Source organism: Sporisorium graminicola, chromosome SGRAM_19, assembly GCF_005498985.1.
Source record: "Sporisorium graminicola strain CBS 10092 chromosome SGRAM_19, whole genome shotgun sequence".
NCBI classification, from domain to species: Eukaryota; Fungi; Basidiomycota; class Ustilaginomycetes; order Ustilaginales; family Ustilaginaceae; genus Sporisorium; species Sporisorium graminicola.
In genome coordinates, this window is record NC_043728.1 from 64742 (window position 1) to 86281 (window position 21540).

At 51.1% G+C, this 21540-nt stretch overlaps 5 protein-coding genes across 5 annotated transcripts; 2 read left to right on the forward strand and 3 right to left on the reverse strand.

Moving 5' to 3' along the window:
* Positions 1-1861: 1861 nt before the first annotated feature.
* Positions 1862-6187, reverse strand: EX895_002994 (uncharacterized protein; the record flags this gene model as incomplete). The annotated part of the gene is made up of 1 exon (XM_029883592.1): positions 1862-6187. The coding sequence occupies one exon, from the start codon at positions 6185-6187 to the stop codon at positions 1862-1864; it is 4326 nt and encodes a 1441-aa protein (XP_029739883.1).
* A 1218-nt stretch (positions 6188-7405) lies between these two features.
* On the reverse strand, positions 7406-8077 carry EX895_002995 (uncharacterized protein; the record flags this gene model as incomplete). The annotated part of the gene is made up of 3 exons (XM_029883593.1): positions 7406-7493; positions 7568-7697; positions 7786-8077. The coding sequence occupies 3 exons, from the start codon at positions 8075-8077 to the stop codon at positions 7406-7408; spliced, it is 510 nt and encodes a 169-aa protein (XP_029739884.1).
* A 1098-nt stretch (positions 8078-9175) lies between these two features.
* On the forward strand, positions 9176-10729 carry EX895_002996 (uncharacterized protein; the record flags this gene model as incomplete). The annotated part of the gene is made up of 2 exons (XM_029883594.1): positions 9176-10208; positions 10296-10729. The coding sequence occupies 2 exons, from the start codon at positions 9176-9178 to the stop codon at positions 10727-10729; spliced, it is 1467 nt and encodes a 488-aa protein (XP_029739885.1).
* Positions 10730-11102: 373 nt separating this feature from the next.
* EX895_002997 (uncharacterized protein) lies at positions 11103-11649 on the reverse strand (the record flags this gene model as incomplete). Its single annotated transcript, XM_029883595.1, has 3 exons — positions 11103-11231; positions 11324-11386; positions 11473-11649. 3 exons carry the CDS (start codon positions 11647-11649, stop codon positions 11103-11105), a joined length of 369 nt encoding a protein of 122 aa, XP_029739886.1.
* Positions 11650-18845: 7196 nt separating this feature from the next.
* On the forward strand, positions 18846-21030 carry EX895_002998 (uncharacterized protein; the record flags this gene model as incomplete). The annotated part of the gene is made up of 3 exons (XM_029883596.1): positions 18846-20175; positions 20271-20828; positions 20930-21030. The coding sequence occupies 3 exons, from the start codon at positions 18846-18848 to the stop codon at positions 21028-21030; spliced, it is 1989 nt and encodes a 662-aa protein (XP_029739887.1).
* Positions 21031-21540: the final 510 nt, after the last annotated feature.

Below are 21540 nucleotides of genomic sequence, written 5' to 3' on the forward strand. Positions count from 1 at the left end.
TCTTAGCTGCGCTGAACACCACGGTGAAAGCTTGTCGTCAATCCAATCAGGGCACAATTGTCATCTGACGCAAGTAGACGAACGATTTTCAAACGTCTTTGCCTATAGCATCAGCCTGAACAGTTTTGCATCGTGCATCTCGGCGCTGGTGATCTGTCCTCTTGTCATCAAGCATCTTGGTCGAGAACGGTCCTTGCTCGCGGCTGCAATGCTCAACGCTCTAGATTCATGGTTCGTAACTTACTTTACGGGAAGAATTCGATTAGAAGCGCAAAGCGACGGGCCGCGTGATGGCTGGCACCCAAGTCCAACCTTATCCATACACATGCTTCTGTTCGACGCTGTCTTGTCGGGATTGATGGGCTGCGGCACACTCCTCAGCATCGTCTCGAATACCATCATTCTGGACTTGGTACCCATTCAGTTGCGGGCGACTTGGCTGGCTAGGTTGACTGCGAGTGTCTCAGCAGGTATGCTACTCTCTACTCTGATACTTCAGTCACTCGATCTCGAGACTGGATCAGACCTCGTCATCAATCTACTCCCTCTTCGCATTGGCGCCACAGTCTCAGCCGCTACCATCCTGCTCAGCTTGACCATCCCGCGTCTCCCGCTGAAGCCATCAGCAGCTCCCGCCGCTCTTTCATCCCAAGATGACCGACTCCATCCTCCGAGACATGGCGCAAGCTTTTGGAACGGGCTTCGTGGCGCCTGCAGCCCATTTCGTTTGCTTTGGTCCAGCTCAAATCTCACCAAGATGTTGGTCGCCAGCATGATGACCAGTGAAATTCATGTTGCCACCAACGTATACGCTGTCTACGTCCAATCGCGTTTCAACTTCAAGGCCAAAGATCTCAGTTTGTTATCTGGCTCCGTTGGTCTCATAAGCTGGTTCTTCCTCATGTTCCTCTTCCCACCGATTGTAGCCTGGGTACGCAAGCGCAGACGCGCCACGCCACTCAGCCTCCCAGATTCCGACAGCGACCGCATTCTTGCGCTTGGCTCGCTAGCTATGGACGTCATCTCCTGGACCCTTGCGCTGGTCGCTGGACTTTGGCGTAGTGTCGCAGGCATGGCGTTGGGACTGCTCGCTTTCAGTCTGTCGTCAGGTGCTAGTTCAACGATTGTTGCGCTTGCAACGGCGTTCTTGCCGGCGACGGCGTCGAATGACGATCTCGTAGCGCTCTTGTATACTTGTGACAGTGTGATGCGCACGCTAGGTCCGATACTCACTGCAAACATCTACAGAATCGGCCTGCATCTTCATTTTCCCGAGCTCGTCTTTGTTTTTACGGCCCTCCTGTCTCTGCTGACCATGGGCCTCATTAGCACCGTTAGATTGCCTCGTTCTTAAGCTGTCAATGCCAATTGATTCGTTTTAACCCTGTGAAGAAGCTCCAACCGAGAGCCTGATGAACCTCTGTACATGTCAGTATTGACTCACAAAGGGACGCTTCGCTTGCTCAGACATGGAAGGTCTGACCGTCAGCACCACCTGCCCTTCCTCACGACACAGTCGTGACATTCTGCGAAGACCTGTCGCTCTTCTTTATGGCTATCAGAGCCAAACAAATGATGTGTCAAAATCAGGTCCAACAAGGAGCGGGAAGCGGCTCCAAGATATTGCAAGATTCTTGCAGGGTAAGGAGATCTTCAGGCAGTAGTGTCTGCTATTGAAAGCTAGAGCGGGTAGACGTTGGAGCGATCATATTCTATGCTATGACTCGGTGATACAATGTAGTTTTGGTCCCATGTGGCAACATCGCCTTTCTATTGACCGGCGCAGCTTGTCGTACATTTCTGCCATTGTGTCCCTCGCTGTTGATCCCGATCTGGCACGCTACGAGTTGGGTTTCATCTCCTACACGCACTTCTGCTCGGCAGCCAGAGCCCAGAACTCGCCCCGGGCTCGGAGGAGCTCGTGTGGGGCTCCTGACTCGACAACTTGACCGTTGGCCATACAGATGATCTGATCGAATGCGATGACGGTGGCGATTCGATGAGCGACCGCAATCACAGTGCAGTTGGCAAATTTCGTTGCCAGCACAGCTTGCACCGTCTTTTCCGTTTCGACATCCATTGCGCTCGTGGCTTCGTCGAGAACAAGGATCTTTCTCTTCCGCAGTAATGCTCGTGCCAACGCCAGGAGTTGTCTCTGACCCGTACTGATATATGTGTCTCCTGTCAGCAGGAGCTGTTCGAGCTGATTTGGCTGTTTCTTCACAAACTCGGTCAGGTGACAGGCGTGGAGCGCCGACCAAATTTCATCGTCCGAGCACTTTAGGTCTGGATCCAGGTTCTCGCGGATGCTGGCGGCAAGCAGAAGAGGCGTCTGCGGGATGATAGTCATAGCAGACCGGAGTTTCTTCATGGGTATCTGCGAAATGTCAACTCCATCGAGCAGGATCGTGCCGGCTCGCATCGAGATCATCCTAAATAGTGCCATAAGCACAGTACTCTTTCCGGACCCGCTCCGGCCAACGATACCCAGCCGATTCCCTGCCGATAGCTCAAAACTGAGCTCGTGCAGGGCGGGCTTGAGATTTGCGCCGTAGGAGACCGAGACTTTGTTGAAGCTTACCTTTCCCTCGATCGTCAACTCGTCCTCCTGTTTAGCGTTAGGCAGCTTCTCGCCAGCGGCGGAGCGTTCTTCAGGCTCGACAAGGCAGAATTCGCGGACACGTTCGAGGGCGACGCCGGCGATTTCAACTTCGGTAAGGTTGACGATGAATTGATTCAGCGAAGCGCCCAATGAGGTTGCCTGTACCAGTGCAACACCGAGCACTCCTGCGTGCGATGAATGGCGTAACACGACCGCCAGTAGAACCAAGGCGATGTTTGTGATCGTGGTGAGAAGAAGAAGCCAAACCTGAAGCCATCTGCGGACGGTGAAGAGATGATAGTAGGGCCTCTGAGAGGCATTGAGCAATGCCGTGTTGCGCTCTAACAAGGCTTTATCGCGCTGGAGTGCGCGCACCGTGGCTAAGCCTGCCGGCACAGACGTCTCGGCAAAGGCGGAGTACAGCGGGCTTTTGGTTGCCATCTCTAGCCTGCGCAGCTGACGACTAGAGGGAAGGTAGAGGCGTTGTATCGCCCAGGAAGCGACAAACAGCACCATCACCAAGACGGCAAGGTACGGCGTCGCGACGATCATTGTGACCAGGGAACCGAGCAACATCATGAGAACACCGACTGTATTGATGATCGCAAAGACAAACGTCTGGTCAATGTGGAAAAGATCTTGAGAGAAACGATTGATGACTTGCCCTGTGGTCCACTGGGTGAAGAACGAGATGGGCGCCGACAAGACGGCCTTGAGTTGGGCATCATGGAGACGATTCCCTGCCGATTCGGCACAGTTGACACAGAAGATCCAAAATCCCGTGGCAAGGAAAGCTGCGGCTGCAGGCGGCAGGAGGAGATAGCCTACTGTCCAAGCAACCCAGTCGCGGAAACGATGTTCTTGCTGGGCTTGAGCCCACGCCTGTAGGTAGTACGGTGTGCCTAGGAGGGTGCCGGTCGTGAGGACGCAAAAAATGAGGAAAACAACGACTTTGCCGCGGCCAGCGGCATTCAGCCACGTTTCGTACGTCTTGAGACCGACGGAGCCGGTGAGGATGTCTTCGTGATCATCGTTCGAGCCTGGCTGCAAGGCACTCTCGCCCTCGGGGGCAAGAACCCGTTGTGACTCCAGGCTGTGGCGAGACATAGAGTCTTTGCCTTTCAGCGAGAGCGTTTCATATCTACCCGCCTCTGCAATTTTGCCTGCATCGATGCGAATGACCAACTGGGCATGATGAAGCAGATGGATAGCATTTGTGGCCATCACGGTTGTTTTGCCCTTCAAAAGACCGGAAGGTCCCATAAGAGCACGCCACATATGAGCAGCCGTCTCGGCATCCAAAGCGCTAGTGATGTCGTCGAGGACATATGCTTCGGCACCGCTATACACAGCACGAGCTACGGCAACTCTTTGACGCTGCCCGCCGCTCAGCGCATCAACATGTGTTGCATCGCCTTCGGGCAGTCTTTCGATGTCTTCTGTAAGGGCACATGCTCGAAGTGCTTGCAAGTAAAGGTCCTCGTTATAATCGCCAGTGGCAAAGACAATATTGTCGCGAATGGAACATTTCTCCTGCAGCCATATGTCTTGGCTGACATAGGCAATACGTGTCGCCAACAATGGCAGCTGCTGTTCCCCCGCTAGCAGATCGCATTCCCCGAGCAAGGCTAGTAGCAAGGTTGATTTTCCTTGACCCAGCTGGCCGCAGACCATTGTCAGCTTGCCAGCAGGGATTTCGATATTGACGTCGGCGAGCACAGTTTCCTCGGCCCAGCCCAAGCTTGCGTTTTTGAAAATGGCGGCATGACGAAGTTCTTGGCCATCGCTTCCAGTCGGAGCAGCAGAGCCAGCATTCATGACTTCGCCTATGGCAGACCGGACATCGGGTTTTACCTCGCTGGTGAGGAAGGTTTGGATACGTTCCATGCTGGACCGCGCCTGTAGAAGAGAGGCGTATTGCTGTCCGAGCTGAAACAGTGGCCTTCGGATGAGTTGGAAGATGGTCAAGGTGGTAAAGACGGTATTCAGATCGAATCGGTTCGATCCAGACAGTCTGTCGACGACGATGAGAGTGACAAAGGTGAAAAAGCCCATCATTTCGCCAGCAGAGTTGGTGAAGGTGATGACTCCCGTGACCTGCTTCATCAACGTGCTGCGTGCAGAGAGCTCCTTGGCGCGGGCTTTGCAGACTTTTGCATGGAGAACATCCTCGTAGGCCGAAAGCTTGGCCCCTTTAATGTCCGAGATGATGCTAGTGGTGAGATCGACTCGTTCGTCCGTGGATGCACTCCATTTGCCTTGCTTTGTGCCCATTCCTCGACTAGTAAAGGGAGTCAAGAGGAAGCAGATTACGACACTCACGATGGAAGCCAGAAAGACGAGACCGAGCTGAGCGTACAGTAGATAAATGCCAACAGCGATTGTAATGCATCCGCTCCAGATTTCATGAATGACATCAATAGCATCAACGATGCGTTCGGTGTCTACGCTCATCAGATTGGCGGCTTTGCCACCGCCACTGGTCTGGGCAACCCGCGCGTGGAGATCGAGACTTTTGCGGTAGATGGCTTCCACATAGGCACCACGCACTTTGGCCATGAGTTGCGACGAGGTGTGCCAAAATTGACCCTCTGAAAGGGCCATGCCGAGATAGATAAAGGCGTAGGCGCCCACCAACCCCCAGCCGTAAACAACGGGTTGTGCTGTGTCGTGAGCTTGGTCCTCGTCGCTATCTGCGTAAGACTGGACAAAGGCGAGCGTAGTCGAGACCAAGAAGGGCTGTGCAAGCTGACATGCAGTCAGCAACAACTTCCATGGCATAGGAGCCAGTGCAGATCGGGGAAAGGCACGAAGTGTTGCACTCAGCAAGCTTCGCTGTACAACTCTCTGAGGGAAGATCTTGTGACCATAGGCGGGAGTCATTCCGTCGTCATCGTGCCAAGACGAAGGCAGCTTCTCGAGGGGGTATCTTTCGCTTTCGGGGTGCTCTGCGCTCGTGTCACTTCTGTTCTTCATGCCGTCGAAGTCGCGTTCCTGTGACATGGAGCAAGGACGTTGCGGCTCAATGGAAACACCTGTCCAGGTAGCGATGAACTCGTGGGCAAGAGATTGTCCGTAAAACTCTGGCTTGAGGGCTTGCAGATTGACGGGCTGCAGCGGAGAACGAAAGCCGGACCAGAGGAGAGGGAATACCCAGACGAACAGCAGGCGAGAGAAGAAGCCGGCGCGAGACTCGTGAGTGGAGTTGTGCTGGGCAGTGGGAAGACCGCTGGCATTCTCGAGGGTGAGCAGAACGCCTAAGCAGCCGAAAGAAACGAGATAGATAGGGAAGACAGGAGAATTGCGAACTGCAGGTACTGCGTTGAAGGTTCGAATACGAGAGGCATTGAAGAGAAGCAATACCAGAAGCCAGAGAGGCAAAAGCATAGAACCTCCTCGCGTCTTTCTGCGCTCAGCGACCGAAAGAGGCACAGCAAGACCAGAAGCGAGGAGTAGCAGGATGAAGCTAGGAAGAGCAGTTGCCTGATCCAGCGCATGGCGCAGCGTGCTTGACGAAGGTACCGCAATGATGACGAAGACAACGAGGTTGAGGATAGCGTTGATGAGAAATACAGAAGCGCCCATGAGACTGACGGCATCCGCGTGAGGACGGCAAAAAGGAACTAACGAGAGCCGGTGAGATTGCGAAACTGCACTGATATCTGGCTTACGTCGAAGACGGTTGAGTCGAGCTGCAAAGAGAACGATGGCAATGCAGGAGGGAAGGATAACAAAGACGACGTTGGAGAATCTCAGAGTGAAGTCGAAGAAGCGACAGTTTGAGACAGGCGAAAAGTCGCCATCATTGCATGTAGGCATGCTGAAGCCAAGGTGCAGCGGGGGAGGGAGTTGCGCCTCTCGCACAGGGTGCATGCTTCGTAACACGTCAAGCCACGACACGGAAAGGTAGGGTGATGATATGCTTGATGTAGTGAGAAGGAGAGACAAAGGGTCAGGTCGACGGTCGGACCTTGTTTAAGAGAGGGAAAAGAAGCTGAAGGGGTATCCTAGGGTATAGGCATCCATCAAACGCGATAGCATGTATCTTGCTTGCTGCCGGCGTCGGATACCCTTCAGCCGACCAGATCAATTTGCCTTGTGAGAAACTTAGAGGCGCTATAAATTTGAAAGTAAAAGCGTGGAAGCGATTACTGCGCAAACATCAGGATGCATTCTATCTCGAGCCGAGGTCATTCAGCTGCATTGGCTCGATGCTTGCTCAGAAGCGTTAGGCGACAGCAGGTGGGTCAGGCCGCATTCAATCTATCGATCAGAGACTCGCAGTTTCAGTCATACGTGGTCAAAGTGGATCATGTACGGAGGTACCACAAACACAACTGACTGCCGTATTGCTTCAGAGGGCGATAGCCGCTCTCCCCATTGTGAGAGGAGAGGTTTTTTTCTCTTTTTTTCCCACCAATTTAGTGTCGCACCTGTATGAGACGCGGTGACAGCGTTCCGTCGGCGCAGGGTCGGCCATTGTTAGCTTCACGATACATAAAATGTTGCTCTGGTCGTGACGGATTGGGCGTAGAATCGTGTACACGTCCACAGGGGCATACTGTATTTTATATAATCTAAAATTCACGGTAAAATTGCATTCGACTTTTTCTCTCGGTCGATACAAAGTGCCTTAGCCGAAGCTTCTTTGAGAGAGTCATGTGTCTTTTTTCACTGACGGGAGAAAATTACAGCGTAGCTCTAGGCTATACAAGGGCTGACACAAGTATGTATGTTATTTTCCCTCTTCCACTCGAGGAGCCAAGAAGCCTGTCGGGCTTTTTGAGTACCGTACCGGTACTGTCATGTACTTTTAAGGCGTATCTTGACTTGATTTGTCCTGATCGAATGATCGAGCTCGTGCAGACGAACTTGGCAGCCCAGCCTTGAGCTGAGAGGCAGCAATGATGGCAACGAAGTACTTCAGAAATCTGCTCTTATGTTGTCAGCGAAAAGAATACTTACGCAAGTTCAAGACCGTGAGCCAGCCCCAGAAGGTCTTCTTCCTGATCGCTTGGAGGCATCAATGAATCGTAGATCCTCTGTTCCATCACGACGTGACATGTTGAGCAAGCTAGGCTGCCGTCACAAGCGCCTGCCGATGCGCGCGCAGAAATGTCATGGGAGAAGTTATTTTCAGCAGTCTTACCTTGACATGAATGCTTAGCAAGAGATGGACTCACCTTCAAGCTCGATTTGATTGCGTCGAGCCGCATCCAAAAGTGTCTCGCCCTGGTGAAGCGGAAGTCTTGCTACTGTGTTGCCCGAGCACCCGACCCATTCAACCATCACAGGCTGAGCAGTCGTTGCTGAGACGGCATCACGGTGGCGCAAAGTGCCACTCTGTGTCTTGTCTTGTGCAATGTTGTTTGGTCTTGAAGCCGAAACCGATAGGCGACGAGCGTGTTTGAAAGGCGCTTTCGATGAGACAACACTATTTGCGGTGCTTCGGACGAACTGAAGTCGGCGAAGCATGATTGCGACGTTGCAGTCTGTAATGCGTTTTCAGGAAGTAGGAGGTATCGGTGGCAAGGCGATGAATTGCCATTCGAGAAGGATAACTCGAGTACGGACCCTGATATTGCTGGTAGCAATCCCGGACTCGTGCTTCAAACAGTATATGTCTGGCTTATTACAGCTTAAACACAAATCTTTCTCGCAATGTTCGACCTTCACTTGCGCTGTGCAGAGCAAAAGCAATGACGTCTGGCCTCATGCGCCAGTTGCGTCTCACCATGTAGAACTCAGAGCGAATCTCTTAGAGTGAACGATGAGCCAGACGCAACAGTGTAGTGAAATCGGGTTTGGTCAGTGTATTCCGCCGCCACCAAGAACTTTCAAGCTCTAAAATTTCACTAAAGTCATCGCCGCACTTGACACCAAGTGGCGGGCTGTCAGAAAGTGCTCAAGCTATACTTTCGATCAGGAACGTTACTGAAAGGGAACTTCTGCTGTTTCACCATGGTTGAAGCTTCTTTTGAGTCTCTATGCGTGCCTGGTGTGTGCTCTGCATCCGCGTTCGGGGACATTTGAGAAAGATAGTGAGACATTCTTTGAAGAGCGCGTCTCTGGCGCTTCGATGAATGCAGAGACTTGCGGTCGAGCAGGACTGGGAAAAATCAGGAAAGCCATCAATGTTGGAACCCTGTTGCAGCACTTCTCCGCTCGCACAAGAACATATCTTGTCAAAACCACACTTGTCCTCGTGTCGCTCTACTTCCCATTCCACGCAAGCCCGACCATATCTCCTGTCTGCTCGATACTGGAACTCTTGTCCGACTCAAGATGTTTCTCCGCCAGCTTCAGGCATGGTCGACAACGGCTCTCCATCGATCCAAGCAGACAAAGTGCGTATCAAGCGGTCTACAAGGAGTCTCTGTGCTCGCTGGTGGACTTCGCAAGCCGTTCACGTCCACCACCGTGCGAGGATACGTTAGGGAAAGTTACCATCGAACGGCACAGCATGTGTTCAGCCACGACGTTCCATCTCGGCAATGGCAAAACCTGGATGCCACGAGCCTTGCTACCAAGCCGTCGGACTTCACCTATCCATCTACGTCCCTTGAGTACCGAATGATCTCAGCTTCAGGCATCAAGCCCTTGCTTGAAGAAAGAGCTCCCTGGTTGGACGCCGAGAACTACACCGCTGCGGCACAAGTCTTCCCCATGCGAGCCAACAACTACGTCGTCGATCAGCTCATCGACTGGCAACAAGTACCCAACGATCCCATTTTCCGTCTGGTGTTTCCGCAACCGGAGATGCTCGAGCCAGAGCAGTTAGATCGAATCAAGCTAGCCTTGCGAGCCAAAGCTAGCGGTCCCGTACTGCGAAGTTTGGCCGAACAAATTCGTCAGACTCTTAACCCACATCCAAGCAATCAAAAGACCGAGAATGTTCCTGTCGACTTGGCCACCGGCGCAACCTTGGCAGGCGTTCAACACAAGTATCGCGAAACAGTCTTGTTCTTCCCTATGGAAGGACAGTTCTGTCATAGCTTCTGCACATACTGTTTTCGTTGGGCCCAATTCACCGCTGTTGGTTCAGGTCAAGGTTTCCAATCCAAGGATGTTGAGAAGCTCACAAACCATCTTGCAGCCAGTCCGGATGTTAGTGATCTGCTCTTCACCGGAGGAGATCCGATGGTGATGAAGACTCATCATTGGGAAAACTATCTTGATCCTATTCTGAATGATCCTCGTCTTGGCCATATTGCAACCATTCGTATCGGGACAAAGTCGCTCGCCTATTGGCCGGAACGGTTTGTAAACGATGCAGATGCAGCCTCGACTCTCGATCTCTTCCGTAGAGTCATACAGAGTGGACGTCAAGTGTCCATCATGGCGCATTTCAGTCACGCGGTCGAGCTGGAGACTCCTCTCGTTCGAGAGGCTATTCGACGTATTCGTGCTACAGGTGCTCAAATTCGTTGCCAGGCACCTTTGATTCGTGGTATCAACGATGATCCCGCAGTCTGGTCAAAGATGTGGCGAACTCAGACGCAGCTAGGCTTGATTCCGTACTACATGTTTGTGGAGAGAGACACTGGAGCAAAACACTTCTTCGAAGTTCCTTTGGAGAAGGCTTTCGACATCTACAAACAAGCTTGTAAGCATACTCGATCCTCTTCTGACTACCCATTTTCGACCGAGACTGACAATTGCACCCACTTCAATTTGGTATTCATGACGTTAGCTTCGAGCGTAGCTGGAACGGCCAGGACGGCTAACGGCCCTTCGATGTCTGCATCTCCTGGCAAGATCCAAGTGGTTGGTATCTGCGAGCTGCCATCGCCTACGCCAGGTGCCGGCGCTACCCGCCCGGGTCATGAAAAGGTGTTTGTCCTTCGCTTCTTGCAAGGTCGAAATCCAGACTGGTGCCGTGAGACCATCTTTGCTCGCTTCGACCCAAAAGCAAGCTGGTTTGACGAGCTCAAGCCTGCATTTGGTGAGGCACGGTGGTTCTTCGAGCAGGAGTACAACGAGCTACGATCCACTTCGGCTGAACTTGGTTCAAGTGGACAGAGGTTTGCGACTTCGTTTGCCGGCCGTGACAGGGCTGGCATTGCAGCATCTGCTGTAGGGATTGGAGCTCAGAGCAAATCGATGGCTGCTATGTCGTCTCAATAGTAGCGGAGAAGTCAACTGTAGTTCTTAACAGAAGCTGTTCGGTCAGAGAGTGACGGATTCGGTCGTCGACGGTGTGCTTGACTCACACTAATGCGAAAGTTCTGTCCTTGATCTTCAATGGCAACCGTGTGCTAAGAAGCATCGACTATGAGCGAAAGAAAACGTCTTTGTCTTGGCTCAAACAAACGGGACCAACCTCCCATGCGATCAGACGCGTTGCTCAGGCAAAACGATCTCCTGTTCATTAGTACGGACTTCAGGCGAGAAGTACAGACGAGCATGATCTGATGACCAAGGACGTGACACGATTCGAGTTCTAGAGAATTTGACAAGCTGGTAGAGGTTCAGAGATACCTCGAGACTTCCCGAAGATTCAATCGGTCTCGACCATAAACTCTTCATCAGCGAGCCAATCGTCCGAGATGGACAAGATTCCCTTTGAATCGATCGAAAGGAATTGGTTGGAATAGTCTCCTGCGTTGTTGGTTGGGATGATTCCGTACTTTAAAAAAAAGTAATGCCAACGTCAATGAGAGCTCGTTCGATGCTGCGCGAATGGAGAGATCCAAAACAATTGTACTGAAGAGAACTCACTTTGGAGGGTCCTCGAGGTTCGACCCAGAGACGGTACTGCTTTCCTTGAATCGTTGCCTTGAGCTTGTAGTTTGATCAGAGAACCGATTCACCAAAGCGAGTGTCAGAGTCCCGCAGCTTCGGTCAAGCAGTCTGAGACGAAAACTCACCTGTTTGGGGTTACCATATTTGCCAAGCTGACCATCGTCAATGCTCAGCCAGAACTCCTTATTAGGTCGCATCCTAGTCGAGGGCTTGGTTTGCTTGACATATACCTCGCTTTGATCATCAAAAGCAAGGTAATGATTTGAAGTGGCGACACGGTAGAATCCAGTGAGATGCGACATGTTTGTTGCAGCGCGGTGACAAAGCGGGGTGTGACTTGTACGGATGTGTCTTTACCAACATGGACCAGACGAAAGCTTCCGATATAAGCGTAGATCACGCCCATTCGGATTCGGCGTTCTGACCTTGTAGGGCTAACTGAGAGGAATCGTAGACACAAATCTTCTATTTTTGTTTAGTGAGTATCGCGTTAGTGTCAGTGTTAGTGAAATTACCATTCACCAGGTTAGATCTACGTAGCACGTGCAAATTCTAGGAGCGGTGGTGCCAAATGCAACATTCTCTAGACTTCACGGGGTCGTTCTTGATGTGATGTATCTAGCTGGGTAGTCTAGGTGGGACGTATCTTTGTACGAGGACACTGACAAAAGCCTCGGCAGACCGCCAAGGGTTTCCAAGCGAGAAGACCGGCTGTGCCACCCAAGCGCCGACGGATCTACTGAACAGCTTTGCATCAATCGATTGCTTTCACCGTGTGGATGTTTTGCGGCGAGATGAAGTCACATTCCCCGATGCAAATGGTTGAGTTCGTTCGAGACTTGGTTGCGAGAATTGCACATCCAGTGAGCGCACTTCTAATAGAGTCGGATTTCGACGTTCTACCGACAAGATTGCTCATTGCTGCAAGAGTTGAAAGCAGAGGAGCACGGCAGTTAGCTGCAATCTGAAAATGAGCGGCATAAGGCGTTGCTTTCTCTGCAAGAATCAGCATATCTTCAGTATCATACATGTTGTCCAAATCCCAACTGTCTCGGCGAGCAAACACTCTGCTCTCAATCCTCGTCAACTGCGCCTTCCTCGTTGTCATCTGCCTCTGTGCCGCTGTCCCAACGAGGATCGTGATGCTCTTCAATGGTCTCGTCACTTAGCTCGTCTTCATTATCCTCGACGTTATCAGTGCGACCATCATGATCTCTCGCATCATTGTTGTCAATACAATCCTGGCTTGAATGTTTGTCCATCCGTTGCACCTTCGTAGTTCGGACAGTCGGGTGGCGAGACCTGTTTCCCCGATTTGTTGATCTTTGCGCACTGCTGCTATCACGCCGAGCTTCAAATCGTCTGTTAGATGAGGACCGCTGGAATATGTCCTGAGAAGGAGGAAACGTCAACCTCGATGATCGACGAGTGCAGGCATCAAATGATGAGCCAGATGGACGGGCGAGGAGAGCTTGTCGCAACTGATTCAAGGTCATGTCGGAGGAAATGGCTTCATCCAATTCTGACTCTCCGAAGCTCCAAAGATCTCGTAGCGCTTGCACAATCGTCGCTCCGAAGAGCTGGCCCTGGCTGGTTTGCGAGGAGCGAGACGGGTTGCAGAAGTCTTCGGTCGCGAGAGATGGAAGGGAGCGAGGAAGGACAATCTTTGTCAGTTAATCTAGTCCAAGTAAGGTACGACAACAAGAAGAAGCCTCTTACCTTTTTTCTTTCGCTTTAGTCCATGCGACATCTGTACGATGTGTGTGTTGAGATGTTGGAGTTCTCCGTACGCCTTTTCACAGCCGGAAAAGTCGCATCTATATTTCCTGCATACTTCGTGAGAAGCTCGCCGCTTGCGCTTGTTTTGCTTGTTCCGCGGCAAACTCTGTCGCTCGGTCGAAGTGGCCAACACACATTTCGACTGCATATCTGTGAGTTTCGACTGAGAAGATGAAGTGTCTACGCTGAAGGAAGGAGCTCTTGTATCTGCGACTGCTGAAGTTGACGAAGCCAAATTTGCAAGCGGTGGGGCAGGTTCTTTTCCGTTGCACGTAGCCATGGCTTTAAAGCTGGGTGGTGACATTGGCGTAAGCATAGGAGAGTGCGAGTCGACTGGTTGCACTTGTGTCGGGTTCAAAGGCATGGTAGATTGAGTTGTGCCAAGATCGAAGGGACCCTGTCGATCAATTTCGTGAATGTTTGGCAAATCGTAGGTTGGTTCAGGTACAGACCACGTTGCGCTGTTTGACAGGTTGTCGGAACTCGGAGCGAGCATGTCACCCATTCTCCCCATCATATCCCCCTGACTATCATTCTTGCGTTGCAGGGCATCCTGAACGTACCCAGAATCGTCGATCTGGGCAGCAAAGTAAGAAGTAGCCTCTGCAGAATGGCAAAGGCTGATATCAGACAGAGCAAGGTTGGACATGGCCGGCTCGGTAGAAGGTGAAACGTGAGGATTCGACATGGAATTGAAATCGAGCATTGCCGGAAGCGCATCAAAGCTTCGCGACGACTCGGAATGAGGACCATGAGAGTGCGAAGATGCTGAAGCAGACCCACTTGCTTCCAGATGGTCCTGCTGCTGGCGATGCAAACCTTGTTCGGAATCCGCGCGCAAATGAAGGTGTCCCAGCATCGATTGGCAGCCCTGGCAAGAGGTCATGGGCACGGAATTTGACTCGTGAGCCCTTGTCGTTAAGGTCGTACTTGCGGAAATGCCGAACAAAGTGGTATCAGCAGTAGTGGCGATGCGTCGGTTGTCCGTTGAGGAGGATGCATTGCCTTGAGTGCCTTCGGTGTTCTCGGTTCTTGGATGATGGATATGGGCATTAGAAAGGCCAGTGGAAGTGAGCCTATCGAGAAATATTGAAAGCTCGCTGGCTTGGCGTAGTATGCCGATCGCGCGTTCAAACTCGCTGGTGAGGCGACTGTTGAGGGCCATGATTGTAGAAGTGTTAGTGATCGGCGGGACGAAGAAGCCTTGAAAACGTATGGTGTGGTCTGACAATGACCGTCAAGTAGACAATCGATGCGGCTTTGAGCTAGGACTGCCTCTTTTGTCGATCAGACACACTCCTTGCTTCGGAATTGATTCTGACTCCTTCTTGTTCAGGAGGCTCGTAAAGTAGCAGCAAGACATGGTGGTCGTCAAAAGCAGCACTAAGTCTGTGCGCTTGAAAACTCCATACAGTACAGCACATTACAATACGTTCAAAGCAGTGGCGGGCCTACCACTTTCGCGGCGTGAAGGTGCACTACTTGGCGGTTGCCAAGAGCGCCGGCACGTGGTCGGAGAAGTCCGAGCAAGGGACTAGCTTTTGACACTGGTCAACTGCCTTACCCAGGATCGTACTTGGTACATGTTCACTCGTTCTAAGTGTAGATCATCATAGCAGGACCTGATTGGCAGCAGACGACCAATGTGATGAGACAAGGTGCGCAAGCTTGCGCGTCCTGTCGACGGAACCGCGCGTTGACTCGGCATGTTGCTGTACGTAAGGTTGGCATTGCTTTTGCCTGCATACTATTGCCAAACAAGGTCGACTTGGTCGTACAGGATTGCTGCCAATGCGTTACGAGGTCGTTTGGCGACTCGCCAAGCCATCGTTAAGCATGAACAAGCACTAATGCACGCCACAATATCCATTCCGAGACGCAACTGCGGAGCGTGAGAATGTTCGCACGGATGACCGTTGTCAAAAAAAAATAAGAAGAATCACCGACAGCTTTTTTTTCGCCAATACGGTATTCACCGCTGCATGTCAAGTACCCTTTCCGAGAAAAAACATCGGATGAATCTTCTCTTGTTCTTCGAAAAATGGAATCAACTCGGACGAGTGAGTTCCGTGCATAGAAAGCAATATTGCCGCCTGAGCGGCGGTTCGTTTAAACGAAATTTAATTACTAAAACCGAAAATCTGTTGATTTCTCACGGTTGTTCCTAGAATCACTTTTTGGTCATAACCTTAAAATTGTTGCAGTAGCGGATAAAAAAGGCAAGTCTATTCGTACCTGGCTCAGATTAAGGGTACTTAGAGTCAAGTAACCTTGGATTTCCTTCCTGCTGAATTCCCCCGAAATTGATACTTTTCTCGACGCGCCACCGCAACAGTGTACAAGAGAATGATGACACATAGCGGATTGGAAAGTATGCTGATCCTAGCATACTGTGCGGTACCCACATATAAAGCCCGACCTAGACCATAACCCTTCAATATTAGCCGAGATGATTCGCAAGTGCGAAATCCCATCGCGGGGAAACCTCTTCTCGTTGGCTGCATCCTATCGATGTTCGCACTGTCAGACAGTATCGACAGTCGCATTGTATGTCAAAATGGCGAGGTGGCGAAGCGGGGAACATCAAGAGCCGATCTCCTCTCCGCGATAACGCAAATCTTCTTCGGGAATGGACCCATAAAGAAAGCGAAAAGGTACTCCCTAAAGCGGGTGTGCTGACCGTGCAGCGAATGAGTTTGGGCGAGAGAAATGTCCTGGTGAACGTCTTGTACGTGCAGTGGTTCCATCACTTAATCAAACTCCTGTCCGTAACCTTCTGCTTTGAGGTGCAGGGACTGCACACACAAAGACATGGAATTCGTGCGCAGCTCATGCTATTTACCAAACGAATGAGAGTGTGACCTCTACCATCTCCGAGGCCTCTTGTCACCGTGGCGGTATGCGATAAGTTTGAATTTCTGAGAGGTCAGTAGCCTTGAACAAATGTTCTTCCCAATCACTCATTGCTTCTATACCCTCTTCTCCAGTTGAAAACCTCGAATGACTCGAACCGGCAAGTACAGGTTTGAACAAATCACTAGTAAATTGACGCCATGCTTTCGCGTACCTATCTCGCCATGTTACATCATCGCTGGTCGATGAAACGAACAAAGTCGGTTGCTTCGCAGTAAGTCGCTTGGTAAGGTCTTTGGCAGCTGAAATGTGGACGAGGATGTACTTAACGCTTATCGCAGATCAGCCGAGTCAATCGCCCCTTCGAGCTCACCCTCGCTCTGACGCGCCGATAGGGAGGTCACCTGTCTTTTGCAACCAGAGCTACAAGAAAACCACTAAACTTAGGGAGGTTTGGTGCAACTTAGGTTTCGTGACCACCAGACTCGCTTTCCGTGTATTCGAGTCTAGCAATCTTGAAGACTTCACTACTGCGTCTATCAATATAATTCCAGCACAGTTCACGTTCGGCGGCATGTGCTTTGCCGGCCGGATGAGACCGACAGGGTTGAGTGTGAGTAGTAATAAGAGGAAGGCGCTGACTACCTGGTAGAAGTAGATTCAATTCGCCAAAGAAGCAACGTCGACCACTCACTATTAAACGCAACGAACACGAACAGGCACGGCGACAACCATGCATTTGCGACCATCAGTGACCCTCCGGGTCAATCAGATGGCCAAAGATGCAGCAGCGGCAGGAATCGAAGTGGCTCATCTCGGCTTTGGCGAAAGTGATCTTCCCATAGCTTCTTGGGTATTTTCAGCTTATTCAGGCCACGTCAAAGATACGCATTACCCTCCTATCACAGGGTCAGAAGAGCTACGAAGTGCGATCACGAGCTTTGAAGAGCACAATCTTGAAATGGCATGGCGCCAAGAGGCCGTTTCGAGATGCTTAGCGAGTGATCTCAAGCTTCAAAAGCCGCAGTTGTCAGCTGATAAGGCAGTGGTGACGCCTGGATCCAAAGCTGCATTGTTCGCCTTGCTGACTCTGCTTCCAGGAGATCTGCTTCTGTCGTGTCCCAGCTGGCCCCCTTATGCGATACAAGCTCTGCTTGGACGCAAAAAGGCATTCTACATACCAACATTGAAGGATAGATCGACCAACGGCGTTGCGAGTCGATCTTTGACAGGTAGGTTTCGCCGGCTAGTCTAAGTGGTTGGACGGTATCTTGGCACTGACTTCCATTGAATCATCTTGCCGACGAAAGTTGACAGCATCAAAGCAACTTTTGCAGCAGCAAAGGATCAAGGAGCCGATCCGAAAATTCTTTTGCTCAACTACCCCAACAGCCCAACTGGAACGATACTTTCCCCTCAAACTTTGCGGGATGTGTGTCACTTTGCCAAGCAGGAGAATTTGATCATCTTGTCAGACGAAATCTACGCTGGCATCTTGTTCCCAAAGGTGGTCCAGCCTGACGTTGCTCAAGATCTCGTTCATGTCTCACCGGCACTCTTCTATCCTCAAGGCACCATCATCGTTTCGGGCATGTCGAAGCTTTTTTCGGTAGGAGGATGGCGGCTGGGATATGCGATCATGCCAGACACTGACTTCGGTGGACATATCACTTCTCAACTAGCCGCCTATGGGTCGGAAATCTGGTCAAGCGCCAGTGCACCATCCTGTGCCGCAGCTGAAACCATCTTCACTCGCATCAATCTAGAGCGGCGAGGGTGTACTCAACCGCCTTTCGATATGCCAGGTCCGACTTTCTCGCAATATCAAAAGGCGGTCGGTCTGCTGCATGGATTCTCGACGTATCGCATGTGGGAGTGCCTGCACGCCTTTAAGATCGATGTGCCTGCTCCACAGGGTGCTTTCTACCTGTATCCGAACTTCTCCAAGTTCTCTTCCATCTTGAAAGAGCGGTACAGCGTCAGCACCAGCTCTCAGCTCTCGTTCTGGCTCATGCAACAGTTTGGACTTGCAACCGTGGCAGGTGAGGAGATGGGGGAAGCACCAGAGGTCTTATGCATCCGTCTTGCTACCAGCTCTCTGTTCTTCACAAACTCGAAGGAAAAGCATCAACGTGGACAGCAAGTCATACAAACAGCGATCGATCTCTGCGATGATCCGCATCTTTCGATCGACCATCTTCGAGCTAAGCTTCACTTTCCTCGTCTAGAATATGCTGTTGATCTTCTCAACAGAAACGTCTTGCCCGTGATCACAGGTAGACTGACTCTTGCAAGGACTTGCATCGGTCATGCTCGCGAATGACTGCCCATCCACTCTTGTAGCGTTCGCAAGCACGCGAACTGCATCAAACCTACTATTTCTGCGACCTTCAATGAGACAGCAAAATGACTGCACTACATTCGGTATTCTGTTTTCCTGCATCTACGCTGAATCCTTTTTGGGTTCTCGAGCTTTTTGAGATTGCAGTAGTTTGTTCTTTTGCCTTAGATCTTGTCACTACTTAATTTGCACTTCGGTTTTTGGTTCTCTATTTTTGATCGCTTTTCTTCAGTAAAGTAAACTCTTCAAAGTGCACTAACAGCAAACGACGATAGCACTAAATGACAGCGATGGTGAAAACTTGGCTACGTACTTTTGGTTCGCATACCGAATGAACTGAGATGATGCAAAGAGAAACGATACAACATTACGCTTATTTCGAATGCTTTCATGATTCAGAAGTCGAAAGGCGTGTCCCATATCTCACCTTCAGGACCACGTATCCCTACCCTGTTCAATTGTCTCAAACCTCCTCACGACGTCGACGCAGATCAACCAAGGCTTTGTCATTATCGACACGACAGAATGTGTGGCATCTCTGGTATCTTCAATGCTCCTCAAGATCTTGCAGAGGCCGTGCTACGTCTCCAAGCGGCTGAATTGTTCCATCGAGGACCTGACCACGCTGGTATAGAAATTCAAGGTGGATCCGGGTTGTACCACTGCCGATTGTCTATTGTCGATCCAGCTGGTGGTCAGCAGCCTTTTCGCAATAAGGAGAACACCGTCTTCTTGGTAGCCAATGCCGAGATCTATAATCATCGTCATCTTCGTCAAGTGCTCAAGTCGGAAGCTGGAACGATTTTTCAGAGTGAAAATGACTGCGAAACGTTGCTGCATGCCTACCTTCACTGGGGTGACTCATTCTTGGACAGGCTCGATGGCTTCTTCGCTTTGTTGATCCTCGATTATCGCAATCCTGATCAGAAGGGCTGTAGGCTGGAAAAGCCTCGCTTGTTTGCGGCCCGAGATCCGGTCGGTGTTACCAGTCTCTACTTTTCGGTCGCTCAGATGTGCGATCACCAGCAAAACCCGCGTGGAGAGCGCTTCATGATGTTTGGCAGCGAACTGAAAGCAGTCTGTTCCATTCCAAAGCTTGATACAGCGCAACAGCAAGTCAAGGCTTCCTACATCGCAACTTTCCCTCCCGGTCACCGCTTTAGCACCGATGACCTGGACTTGGCCTCTGCGCCTACCGCAGAGCAATTGCTCGACGGTCTGTCCGGCGCAAAAGAGCCACGAGGTTCTGATGCCAAAGATTGGCCCGGTGAGCCGTACATCACCCGTTACTTCGTTCCCTCCTGGTATCCTGGACAGAAAACCTCAGTAGGCTCAGAATATCTCGATCTCAAGCGACTGCGAGAAGCTCTCGCCTTGTCGGTTCGTAAAAGGCTGATGAGTGACGTGCCTGTCGCATTCCTGCTTTCAGGCGGTCTAGATAGTAGTCTGGTGTGCTTGGCTGCTACGGAATACATGGACGAGCTCAAGCAGAAGCGAGAGGCTCCTTCTCACGTTCCTAGTGCATACCTCCGTCCGGTCTCGCTAGAGAATCTTGTCGAGAGCACTGGACGGTTGCGAACATACTCTGTGGGGATGATCGACAAGCACGGTGTGACCTCGGATGACATTGTTGCGGCGAGGAAGGTGTCTCAGCACCTGGGTACCTCTCACGTCGAGGTCTTGTTCACTTTTGAAGAGGGCATTACCGCGCTGAAAAAATGTATACGTCACATTGAAACTTTTGACGTCAGTACCGTGAGGAGCAGCGTCCCCCTCTTGCTCCTCTCTCAGCGCATCCATCAAGACGGATACAAGGTGGTCCTGGGTGGAGAAGGATCGGACGAAATCTTTGGAGGTAAGTAAAGAAGGTGTCTTCTGACTGGCCAAATCCTATGACTTACCAAAATGACTACTCTCATTGTGCTCTTCCTTATCACACCGTTTCATCAGGATACAAATATCTGTGTGATGCGTCTACCGCGGCCGAGTTTCACGACGAAATCGTTTCTTTGATTTTGCACGTCCATCTCAGCGATACTATCCGGATCAACAAGGTGCCCATGACTTTTTCAATCGAGACTCGCGCTCCTTTTGTCGACAAGGACCTCATGGAAGAGGCTTTCCGCATCGATGCAGGCTACAAGATGTTCCTTCGAAATGCCGATCTGGTCGATCCAAAGCAGCTTAAAAAACCCAAGGGCTGGATCACAGCTGAAGGTCCGGAAGAATATACCGGACTGCGGCGTCTGGAAAAGTACGCTCTTCGTGCGGCTTTCGAACCAGAAATCAATCAAAACACACCCACGGAACACCGCACTCTACCTCAGAGTGTCCTCTGGCGCCGAAAGGAGCAATTTAGTGACGGAGTTGGTCTCAGTTGGGCTCACCAGCTAAAGCTGTACGCTGAGAACTCGGTAAGCGACGCGGAATGGGAAGCTAGTCGTCGGAAGCTTCAATACATGACTGCTCGAACCAAGGAAGAACACCTCTATCGACGTATCTTCGATGGTAAGTTGTCATGACGCTGTCTAGTTGTTCGCGAGTCGTGCTGAATGTCTGACCACTTACCTTGCCTCTCTTTCATCACACTGCTATTTTTTTCTTACTAGATTGCTTTGAGAGCTCGGGCGGACCAGCTTTGACTGTAGCGCGTTGGCAAGCAGGTGTCCGCTTTGGCAATGGCGACGATCCCTCCGGTCACTGCCAGTAGTATTGTAGGTGACGAGAAGGAGTACTTGCCAGGACCTCTCATCCGTATTGATAGTTTTAGAGGTGTACATTGCGTAATGATCTGGATTTCGTCAAATACATTGTTTGTGTCCGCTCCTGTTCGCAGTGATTCTCTTCTTGATATATGACGTCGTTACGACGTCACTTGTCTTGATGGTAACCCAGAGCAATAGAGCGAAGTTACAACCTCACTGAATATAGCGCAGTCGGGACACACGTAACATGTACGTATATGTAGCTTTTTTCAGCTGGTCTAATTATCGAATCAATCTTCCATCGCAACACCTCTCTCGGCCTCACAACGCTTGTGGTGAGCGATTCTTGACCTTTTCCAATGTGGTCGCTAGCGAAGCATCTACCCAAGCCCCCGTGTAGACCGGCTAAGCGGAATAGCAGATTGTGTGTCTGAAACAGCCAGATCTCTCAATACAGCGTCAATCAAGACTCAAAATTTTCGAGCCTCCACGGTGTCATTCATGCAACGGTCGTA